This window comes from Schistocerca piceifrons, chromosome X, assembly GCF_021461385.2.
Source record: "Schistocerca piceifrons isolate TAMUIC-IGC-003096 chromosome X, iqSchPice1.1, whole genome shotgun sequence".
In the NCBI taxonomy this organism is placed as follows: domain Eukaryota; kingdom Metazoa; phylum Arthropoda; class Insecta; order Orthoptera; family Acrididae; genus Schistocerca; species Schistocerca piceifrons.
The window spans coordinates 165,927,195-165,939,594 of NC_060149.1; the positions used below are offsets into that span (position 1 = coordinate 165,927,195).

General features: G+C 44.0%; 1 protein-coding gene across 1 annotated transcript in view; it reads right to left on the reverse strand.

Moving 5' to 3' along the window:
• Positions 1–12,400, reverse strand: part of LOC124721589 (CD82 antigen) — a 97,861-nt gene that overhangs the window by 23,842 nt on the left and 61,619 nt on the right. Inside the window, exons 3-4 of the mRNA XM_047246638.1 lie at positions 2,002–2,181; positions 1,066–1,278 (exon numbers count right to left, since the gene is read on the reverse strand). Of these exons, the coding sequence (XP_047102594.1) occupies positions 1,066–1,278; positions 2,002–2,181 (393 nt within the window). The remainder of the gene's footprint in view (positions 1–1,065; positions 1,279–2,001; positions 2,182–12,400) is intronic.

Below are 12,400 nucleotides of genomic sequence, written 5' to 3' on the forward strand. Positions count from 1 at the left end.
TCGCATTTTCCTTTCGTACTTTGCTGCTGAGGGTGTATAAAATGCCTCAAAAGTAATCAAGGAAATTGTGAGATGCTTCCATAAATTATTGGGAGAAATTATAATCTACATTGATTACGTACATAGCTGGTAAGTCCCTTAACCACAATATAATCTGGGATTAACATTTATACAATGCAGATTTCTGAGTTAAGCTTGATCTGAGTTAAGCTTGATCCGAGGTCATTTTCTGTGTTACTCTAAAGATTTGCTTTACACACTTGGCCCTTAGTATCATGACAGGCACAACCTACCATTAGCCTATAAGAAGCAAGGTCAACTCCTACAGTGTTATTTGGAAAAAACAGGTATCCAACCAAATGACGAGCCTCCATCAGTGCATGCCACTGAGCAAAATATGTCCTGCTTAAATGGCTGCTGCACAATCCATACTCTCTGGGTCAATCCTATCCCTCTACATCAACTTCTGTAAGCTGCATACATGTGATCTGTCTCTACAACAGATTCTTTGAACCCTTAATCTCACTAGCCTCAAGCTCTGCTAGCTTCTATCCCATACCCACCTTCAACTCCACTCCCTCCACTCATCGTCCCCTCAATGTATACCACACATTCAATTTCTCCTACCTGCAACCAGGACCATTTCGCTGGTGCCAGATCCTCATTCTGTTCTCTTGTTGCTCCTCCGTTCCATAACCCTTACTGTTACTTCTCTTTATCCGTTCCTTATCTTTCTTTTTGTTCAAACATGCTCCACCCACTCAATGCCTTACCCAGGTCAAAATATATATAGACACACAATGGAAAGCAATATTGTGAGAAGGATAGCTGCTAATCAGTGTGTGTGTGTGTGTGTGTGTGTGTGTGTGTAATGCTCAATGTATTACTGTATTGTCAATGGTTACTTTGACTCTTTTCATTACTTGTTACTGTATATGTACAACTGTACCAGCAAAGTAAAATTGCTCTGAAGGCAAAAACGTTCAATATGAATCATACAAAAATACGTTCAATACTACGCAGAAGCTACGTGGTGATTTTTCTTTGATGTACATTGTATATTACCTCAGAATAAATTTGTCTGTTTATAGCAGCAGTTAATATCACTGTGCGCCCTTCTTCACATTCCTTTTTAGTAATTCCATCAATGCAGCAGCTAGCAGGAATGTTGTAAACATTTACAGCCTTCTTAATTGTCACTTCCACTATATTTTTGTCACGCATATTGAATTTACTATTAGCCCAATCACCTGGACCAGATGCCCCGCAGCATTTCAACTGTGGACAGAAATATCACAATCATTATTTGAAGTATGAAAAATTCACAGGTGTAGCATATATACATTAGGCTCCAATCTATAAATATCCTGCCTGTCCTATGAAACAGATGTCAAATACACAGTTTAAAAAAATTTGAACGTATATATTCAAATTTGTTTTTCACTGAACTGAGAAATGTGAACACCTTCAAAGTTTTGAAAATGCATATGTAAGAGCTCCAAAGGAAAGAAAGTACGTATATTCCCCAGTTTGGAATCTATTAACACTATGTTCTGAAATGGGTATTATACTTTTTTCACAAAGACAGCAGTAAGTAAATAGCTGACAATTACTTCCTGAACCAAATCAAAACATTGATAAATTAATGACAGAACCTTTATGAAAAATTGCTAATTTCATTGACAATGTACCAACATGTGCAGCAAATCGAGAAATTCGATCCACACAGACAGCTATCATATTTTCAGTTTTGAAACTGATTACTAGAAATTTTGATTTGATTTGAGTGAAGTCTGCTCACTTTGTCCCAAGTGATCCTAAAATACAGAAATACAATCTGAACGAAGAAATGTGCGTATGTAATTACCTGCGCACACACACACACACACACACACACACACACACACACACACACACACACACACACACACACTTTTGCAGAAAACAGGCAAAAAATTGTTGGAACACAATGTAAAAAAGAAACTACTTTAAAGAACTTACTCCAGACTGTATAGCATCAAATGTAGCTGTACGTGAATCAGCTCCTGATGTTCCATAATCAGCTTGTACGGTTGCAGTAACACTCTGACTGACTAGTTCCTTTAAGCGGTCACTATTGCTATAAGCCCATGCTCCAGCAGCAATTTCCGCAACCAATATTATGAGAAGGAAACAGAAGAACTGAAAAAGAATGCATACTATCATCTTCACAAGATCTTAAACCATCCTTTCTAATAGAGAAGTATGTCACTAGAAAATATGCTGGAGTGTAAAGTAATTAAGAATATTGGCATGTAACATCACAACACACACAAACAAATCACAAAATGGGAATTTTGGTGAGAGACAAAGTATAATAAAACTGTAATAATTTTGCAAGTACCTCTTCCCATGGTGAAAAACAGTAATTTAATCACAAACAAGCACAAAACTTTACAAGAGTGTCACAACTTGACTACCTACCTGTTTGAAAACAGAAAGATAACTGCATAATAACTGATGAGTGCTTAATAATGACACACACACACACACACACACACACACACACACACACACACACACACACACACACACAGTACAGTAAAAATAAATTATTGAAGAAGAAAGAAAAATACAAACATACTGACAGACTATGACAAACCAGATGTATGAGGGCTGTTCAAAAAGTAATGTGACTTTTCAAATTGCAAGCAATGTACATTCGATTATCGATCTTTTTGTTGTTACACATGTATCAAACACACGTTCACAGTTTCAAGCGTACAGCACACTTCGTTTGTTCTTGACAGATAGATAATTTGAATGTGTTTTAGTGTGCTGGGCAATTTTTGATTATGATGGTGGTTGGAAAAATTCTCGGAATCACCACCAGAGGTCAGTGCTAGCACAACGAGTTGTTCACGTGATATTCATTGAACTGTTGCCTGTTAACACGGCGGTGACATGGCTCTGTTGTTCCCGCATGGTGATTTGCTAAGATTGGGGGGGGGGGGGGGGGATATCTAGATTCGAGCAGTGATTTAAGTACTTCGTAGAGAAAGGTATGAAAGCAAAGGACATTTGTGCCGATTTCCAGAATACGCTGGGGGACTCTGCTCCTTCATGTTCAACTGTTGCCAAGTGGACAGATGAATTTAAATTTGGTCAAGAGAGCTTAGATGGTCCATGCAGTGGTCGGCCAAGATGTGCCACTACTCCAGAAATCATTGCAGAAGTGCACAAAATGGTCTTGGAGGATCACCAATTGAAAGTGCGTGGAATTGCTCACACTTGCCAGATGTCATCTAAAAGGGTATATCACATTTTAACTGAAGAATTAGTAATGAAAAAATTGTAAGATGGGTATCACGACTAAGCTGGATAAAAATGCATAAGAATGGACATATCTGAACAATGTTTGGCCCGTTTTAGGAGAAATGAACAAGATTTTTTGCGCCGGTTTGTGACCACAGATGAAACTTGGGTGCACTACTATACCCCAAGAGACACGCCAGTCAAAGCAGTGGAAACATGCTGATTCTCTGCCACCAAAGAAAGCAAAGAGAATTCCTTCAGCGGAAAAGGTCATGGCATCAATGTTCTGGGATGCAAATGTGATTCTGTTTGTAGATTATCTCCCCATTGGGCAAACAATTACTGGAAAACACTATGCTCACCTCCTGGACAAATTGTAACAAAAGATATGCAGAAAAAGTCCAGGTTTAGCAAGGAAGAAAGTCATCTTCCATCAAGACAATGCGTGCCCGCCCATGTGCCGTCGTCATGGCAAAATTACACGAACTATGGTATGAATTGTTGCCACACTCGTCTTATTCACCTGATATGGCTCTGTCACACTTCCATCTCTTCCCAAAACTGAAAAATTTTCTTGGTGGACGAAGATTCACTTCAAATGGAGAATTGATAGCCGGAGTTGACAACTATTTTGCAGGCTTGGAGGAAACTCATTTTCAAGATGGGATCAAGGTGCTGGAACAACATTGGACTAAGTGCATTAATCTAAAAGGAGATTACATTGAAAAATAAAAGAAGTTTCAGTGATGTAAGTACTTTTTTCCTATTCCGTTCTGAGAAATTTTTAGACCACCCTGGTATTATAAAAAAATAGAGCAAAGAATTTGCATCAAATTGTGTGTGAAAAATGGAATCAAGTGTTCTAAAACACTTGAAATATTGACAGTGGCATACGGCCAGTCTGCTCCAAGTAAAAAAAAGAAAATTTAGAAATAGTAGAAGTTGTTACAAAGTGGCTGAGAAGATGAAAATGATGAGCCTCACTCTGGATGCCCCAGCACATCAACAACAAATGGTAACATTGAAACTGTGAAGAAAATTGTTTTGGAAGATCATCAAATTACAGTAAGAGAAGTTGTTGAGGATGTTGTAATATCTGTCTGCTCGAGTCTTACAATTTTTTCAGATGTTCTGGGCATCGGACGTGTCAGCGAAGTTTGTTCCAAAACTTCTCAATTTTGATCAAAAGAACCGTTACATGAGCATCACTCAGGAGCTCTTGAATGGTGTCAATGATTATCCTGATTTGCTCAAAAGGGTCATAACTGGTGACGAAACATGGGTTTACGGTTATGATGTCGAAACCAAAGCTCAGTCATCCCAATGGAAGCATCCCGAAGAGCCAAGATCAAAAAAAGCACAATAAGTTCGATCAAATGTCAAAGTTTTGTCTAGTACCTCATGCCACGGAAGTCGAACACGCACCAGAACAAATGGACGTGGTCAACCCATAGGGAGCATCCGCGCGGCGAGGGCGCCGCCACATGCAGACAGCGGCCATCAGCCACTCCCTCCAGTTTCGTATATAGGGACCTGCTCTGCCCTAGTCCAGTCAGTCTGGTACTCGCTCTGGGTTGAGTTTCTATCTCAGCAGTACTGCGTTCTTGTCGTTGCTCGTTGTTGACTTTTGCCTGGCTCTTGTTCGGAGTGGATTTACTGTTGGTGTTTGGTGTTGTGGTTTCTACAAACCTCCGTTGTTTATCTCTTCCTTGTTGTGTCGGTCATAGTTGGTCGTGGTCGGTTATTGGTTGTCGTTGGTCTGTCGGCCGACTCGTCCTTGTGTTTACCCGGTGGTGCGTGCTCCACCGCCGGCGGCTTCCACGCCTGGCAGCTCCGATCTGCAGCCCAAGGCGTTCCCGCAGTTGGTTGTGGTTACTACATTTTACTCACTGTTTTTTTTTTTCAATCAATGTGGCATAGTACATAATGAATTTTTGCCTCAAGGTTGTATGGGCTATAAGGAGTAATACCTTGACGTTATGCGCCATTTGAGATATGAAATATGAAAAAAAGTCCGGAATTGTGGGAAAACAATTCATGGCTTTTGCGTCCTGACAATGCACCTGCTCATTCATCCTTGCTTGTGAGATTTTTTGGCCAAAAACACATGAAATCATGCCCCAACCACCATTTTCAACGGATTTGGCTCCCCGTGACTTTTTCCTGTTCCCAAAACTGAGGAGACCTATGAAAGGAAGACGATTTTCAACGACTGAGGAAATAAAAACTGTATCTCTGGATGTACTCAGGCTGTACCAAAAAGTTCTTATGAGAAGTGCTCCAAGGATTGGCACAAGTGTATTGTATCTGAGGGGGATTACTTTGAAGTATCTGTGTAGTATCCACCACTATTAAATCTCAGCACCGAGCAACGGCACGCTCAATTACGCGCGGCCAAGAAATGCATCACTGGCTGAACTTCTCCGCGCACCGCCCACTGCCAACATCACAGGTCACCTTTGCACGCACACACTTCATAACACAGTGATTGGCCACCCGTAACACTCAGCGATTGGCTGCGCAGAATATACAGCTCCGTTAACCAGCTCTTAACTATGGAGCCTCATTTAATGCCGCTCCTGACCCTACAAGCCAGTTCTCATCACACTATGTTTCTACTCCATGCTGCGGTGGACCTGCTGTTAGATGTTGATTCGGCTGTACTGGAATTTGGATTTCAACACTTGCAATCACTAGATATTGGTATAACCACCATCAATTTATATAATTTTCCATAAAGTGTTCATCTTCAACTTGGCGCTTGGGAACAGAATTATTTGTATCAGTGTTTTGTCAATAAACCGTAGAATGGTGATGTATTTTTTCTTTTATTTCTAGTTATAACACAAGAAAATGCCGCCAAGCCATCAACCATTTACACTGTAAGCTCTACTCACGCAACTTATTCATCAGCAGGACAAGAACCAGATGCTGCAACTGAACACTCTCCAACCACTTTTTCAAAGCTTACTACAGATGCAAGCAACACAGCAAGTGTCGGCTTTTCCTTCCTTTGCTAAGGCTTTAGAGGACTGGGAAGCCTACAAATCGAGATTACTGGAGCATTCCCCACACATTCCAGGTAATGCCAGACTCATGAAATCTTTGTTTTTGTTGTGATCAAAATCCGAGATTTACCATCTACTGTGCAAATTGGCCCCTTTATTTAACTCTTCAGAGCTCATCTTTTCAAACATTCAGTCATTGCTGGCTAAATATTACGAGCTTCATACCTTTGTTATTATGTCCCCGGTAGCAATTTAACAATGCAAGAAACAGCCAGACTCAGCAAATGGCTCTCAGAATTATGCAGAAGGAACGATCAGAGACATGATCATCCGGGGTACTCCTGACAGATTTCCAGCATGAGGCACTCCAATTCTAAGACTTGTCATTAGACAAAGTTTCAAACTTAGCACAAAGCTTTGAAGTGACCTGAGCAGCAGATAAGAAACAGGAGTCATGAATCAACATAGGAGCCATTAAGGCAAACACATCTGAGCCAGCAGCCAATGCCACACTAACAGCAATTTGGATGTAGCAACTGTACAGGCAGAACACTGTACCATTAACCAACCATGTCCTCCAGCCTGCTCGAGCTGATCAAACTGGTCTTGCGTACCGAAATGGTTGTTGCCATGTCTGGATTATTTTAATAAAACATCAATGTGAAGACTGTCCTGACAAATGGACCAACTGTCAAAACTGTTCTGTCAATGGCCAGTTAGCTTCCTTAAGTAATAAGTCCTATCAGGCAAGAGAGCCTCCTACCCAACAGATGGATTTTTATCTAGTAACCACTACAGACCTCCAATATGCTTTTTGTAAAAGTGCTAATTACAAAGAAACCAGTTCAATCAAAAGTAGACATCAGCACAGCCATGAGCATTCTGAATTACGGTACATATTTAAAACTTGCAAGAAACAAAGAGACATCTAATGGCTTATGATAATCGCATCAGTATGTGGTCATCAAGTTAAACTGCCAGCGACATATCATAATTTCACCAGCCACATTACCTTCTTAGTCGTTAACAGTGATTCTGCTGAGAACTTGTTTGGACATGATTCTCTACAGAAATTTGAATTTCAGTAGATGATTATGTGAATTTGTTAGCCGAAGATGTTCTATACTCTGACTTAAAGACACACTGACAGGATTATGAGAACCTGTTCACCCCAGAACTTGACACCGTAAACAATTTTGAGGCACCCGACACACTGAAACGTAATGCATGGCCTCAGTAATTTCGAGCTCGCGCCATTGTGTTTGCTGTCAGAGACCAAGTAAAGGAAGAATTTGACCATCTAATTGCAATTTCAGTTCTAGAACCTATTCCTTCTAGTCAGTGGGCTACCCCACTAGTCATATTGCAAAAGTCATCGGAAAAGATCCACCTGTGCAGCAATTTTAAAGTAACTGTCAACACCCAATCAGAGATTAAGACATATCCTATTCGAAGCCAGAAGAATTATCGTCAAAATTAAAAGGTGGGACCCACTACTCTAAAATAGACCCCATCAGATTTGTATCTCCAACTTCCCCTTGATGCAGAATCTCAACAGTTTTTTAACACTTAACATCATGCACAGGCTTTATCGTTTGAAATGCCTAATGTTTGTTATAGCATGTACCCCCACCATTTTTCAGTGGTATTTGCAACAATTATTATTCAAAGTGAATGGATGCATTAACTACTTAGACGACATCATTGTAACAGGGAGAGCCTTCACATTCTGAAATCTTTATCCAGTGTCTTAAGGGAGGCTGGCCTAAAATGCAGCAGAGAAAAAGGTTTTTTTCCAGCCTGAGACTGAGTACCTCAATCATCTCATTTCCAGCTCAGGCATTCGTCCTCTGGATAAACGTGTCAAAGCTACACTCAAACTTGCTGGACCAACAACGCTTAAGCAACTTCATTCCTTTCTGGGGAAGATATTGCATTACTGAAAGTTCTAACCCACAGCAACAACAGAAACCACCCCCTTGTCCCAGTTGCGAAAAAAAAAGTGGGTGCCTTTCCAGTGGACACCAGCACACCAACTTGCGAGCGCACCTTCCACAGGTTGAAATCCTAGTTGTTGACGTCTCTATGCCTCGAATGTTCTGATCCAACAAAGCAGTTATTGGTTGGTTGGTTGGTTGTTTGAGGTTAAAGGGACCAAACAGCAAGGTCATCAGTCCCTTGTTTCAAATAGACTCCATTCTGCTAACGGGACATCTCAGTATAGTCAGAAAAATAAAACGGATAAAGGGGAAACGTAAAAGGGCAGTCACGTTGTCATTAGTAAAAACAAATGAGGGAAGTTGGCAAGAGAACGAACCCAACACTATGCTGAAACAGCATAGGCAAGACCACCTGTGACTTAAAAGGTACAACTGCTACAATGCAGAAAGTACGTATGGGAATAGAAAAACTAACCAAGCCTTAAAAAGAAGGGGTAAAAACAGAGTAAAAGGGAAAGAAAAGAGGATTCCGGTCAGGGAGGTGAATCGGGAATCTCTGAACACTGCCTACAGTGGGAGACACCCAAACACTCACCGCCCTGCCCCAACACCAGAGGGAGATTAAAAACTTTAAAACTGAGAATAAAAACCACTCTCCCGGAGGAAACCTAGAACCAGAGAGACCATCCGGGAATCGTCAGCCAACATCAAAGGTAAAGTGTGGGGGAGTCTGTACTTAGCACGCAGAGCCAAAAGAAGGGGGCATTCAACCAAAATGTGGGCCACTGACTGGAAGGCTCCACAACCACATAGCGGGGGTGGCTCATCACGCAAAAGGAAACCATGGGTCAGCCTGGTATGGCCAATGCGGAGACGACACAGTGTGGTCGAGTCCTTGCGGGAGAGGCGAAAGGAAGAACGCCATGGGCCTGTATTCACCTTAATGGCACGAAGTTTATTAGACAGTGGAGTAGCCTCCCAAGAATTGGCCCATGACTGTGCAAAGTGGGATTTGATGTGAAGCCGTAAATCCGCTGCAGGAGGGGTTACAGAAAACGGGGGGGTAAGTAACTGCTCCCCCAGCCAAACGATCAGCGAGCTCATTACCCGGGATACCCACATGGCCCGGGACCCATAGGAAGTCAATGGAACAAGCAGCACGGTGAAGATCAGCGAGATGGTCATGGATGGCAGAGACCAAGGGATGGCGCGAAAAACACCGGTCAATAGCAAGAAGGCCACTCATCGAGTCCGTACATAACAAAACGCGGTTGTGTTGGGATTGTTTAATAAAGGTAAGGGCCCGGGAAATTGCCATCAATTCTGCAGTAAACACCCCACATGAGGGTGGCAGTAGATGATTTTCCGTTCCAACAAAGGACGTGAAGGCATACCCAACATGATCAGCAGATTTAGAGCCATCAGTGTAAAAAACAACAGCATCCCGAAACTCCCATAAAATTTGGCGGAAAAAGGAACGGAACACCACCGGGGGGATGGAATCTTTCGGACCGCGGCGGAGATCCATCCGAATTCGAGGCCGAGGAACTAACCAAGGAGGGGTGGAGGGGAGGGAGCGAGGAAGACAGGACAAAGAAGGAAGCTGAAAATCACGGGTAAGAGACGCAAGGCGCAGCCCAACCGGTAAACCCGCCCGAGGGCGGGAGTCAGGCGGGCGACGTCCATGGTCTGGGAATAGGATAGAATAGGAAGGATGAGCGGGAGAAGAACGGATAGTAAGGGCATAAGACACCAGAAGCTGGGACCGCCGAACAGAAAGGGGGGGGATCCCAGCTTCAACCAGGAGACTATCAACAGGGCTAGTAGGGAAGGCACCGGTGGCCAAACGGATACCACGATGGTGGACTGGATCCAGCACGTGCAGCGTGGAAGGAGCAGCTGAACCATAAACTTGACAACCATAGTCCAAACGTGACAGAACTAGAGCACGATAAAGACGGAGGAGGAGGGAACGGTCCGCACCCCAGGAGGAGTGGGCAAGGAAGCGAAGGACATTGAGTTTACGGAAACATCCTACCTTCAGGAGTCTGATATGGGGCAGCCAAGAGAGCTTGTTGTCGAAAAGAAGACCTAGAAAACGAAACTGTGGAACCACAGGCAATCTTTGTGCAGCGAGATAGAGCTCTGGATCAGGGTGGACCGTAGTACGGCGACAGAAGTGGACCACCCGCGATTTTAAAGGAGAGAATTGAAACCCATGGGAGAGGGTCCATGCAGAGGCACGCCGTATAGCCACCTGGAGCTGCCGTTCTGCAGATGGCATCGAGGAGGAACTAACCCAAATGCAGAAATCATCCACATACAGGGCAGGGGCGACCAAGGGACCGACAGAGGCCACAAGTCCATCGATAGCAATGAGGAAAAGAAGGACACTCAAGACAGAACCCTGTGGGATGCCCGTCTCCTGGGTCCGTGGAGAACTAAAAGCAGTACCAACTCGAACTCTGAATGACCGATGGATCAGCAACTGGTGGATAAAAATCGGGAGTGGGCCCCGAAGACCCCACTGATGAAGGGTTAGTAAGATGTGATGGCGCCAGGCCGTGTCATAGGCCTTGCGAAGGTCAAAAAACACTGCAACCAAATGGCGGCGCTGGGAAAAAGCCTGCCGAACTGCGGATTCCAAGCGAAGCAAATGATCGATTGGAGATCGTCCCTCTCGAAAGCCACACTGGTAAGGGGACAATAGATCCCGAGATTCGAGGACCCAAGTGAGCCGACGGGCTACCAGCCGTTCAAGTAACTTACAACCAACATTGGTCAAACTAATTGGCCGATAGCTGTCAACAGATAGGGGGTTCTGACCAGGCTTAAGGACAGGAACCACAATGCTATCCCTCCACTGAGAAGGGAAGTCACCCTGGAGCCAGATACGGTTAAACACCCGAAGAAGATGGTGCCGTTGTGGAGCACTGAGATGTTGAAGCAGCTGGTTATGAATGGAATCTGGGCCAGGAGCCGTATCATGAGAAGCAGATAGAGCAGAAAGAAATTCCCATTCAGTGAAAGGTTCGTTGTAAGATTCTGACTCACAAGTGGTGAAACATAAGGTGACAGCTTCAGCCTGCTGTTTTTGATGAAGGAAAGCAGCTGGATAGGAGGCCGACGCTGATGCCACTGCAAAATGGGTCGCAAGATGTTCTGCGAGAACTAATGGGTCCGTACAAATGCCATCTGGGAGGTGAAGGCCTGGGAGGGTGGACTGCCGATGGCAACCTTGGAGAGAGCGAAGTGTAGCCCATACCCGTGACAGAGGGACAGTGGAACCAAGGGAAGAAACGAATCGTTCCCAACATATCCGCTTGCTCTGTTTGATTAAATAACGGGCTTTAGCGCGAAGGCGCTTAAAGGTAGAAAGGCTGGCTACAGATGGGTGCCTCTTAAAGTGTTGCAAAGCTCGACGGCGATCACGGATGGCAATGGCAATGGCCGTACTCCACCACGGGACTTGCCGACGACGAAATTGTCCAGATGAGCGCGGGACAGCAAGGTTAGCAGCGCGAACAATCGCGTCAGACACGTCACGTAGGACGTCATCAATACAACCCGACAAAGAGGGAGAAAACTCGACCTGTGCAGTATATAGAGGCGAATCGGCGCGGTGGAAAGACCAACGAGGTAACCTCTCCATCGGGGAGCGGGAAGGGAGCGTGATAATCAACGGGAAATGGTCACTATCACAAAGGTCGTCGTGTGGCGACCAGTGTAATGAAGGGAGGAGAGAGGGAGAAGAAAGAGAAAGATCAATGGCAGAAAAGGTACCATGACCAGCACTGAAATGAGTGGGGGAGCCATCATTAAGAAGGCACAGGTCGTGGTCTGCAATAAATTGGTCGATAAGAAGACCTCGTCTAGATGGAAAGGCACTGCCCCACAAAGGATGATGAGCATTAAAATCCCCAAGGAGGAGGAAGGGAGGAGGAAGTTGCTGAAGAAGGGTGGTTAAGGCAGCAGGTGTAAGAGTCCTGTCAGGAGGGAGATAAAGATTGCATACTGTGACTGCAGAGTCTAAGTGGACCCTAACAGCAACTGCTTCCAATGTAGTTTGGAGAGGAATCCACGTGCTAGCAATGTCTGTACGGACCAACGTACAAACGCCACCAGAAGCCCGCAAGGGTCCGACCCGATTTGGACAGA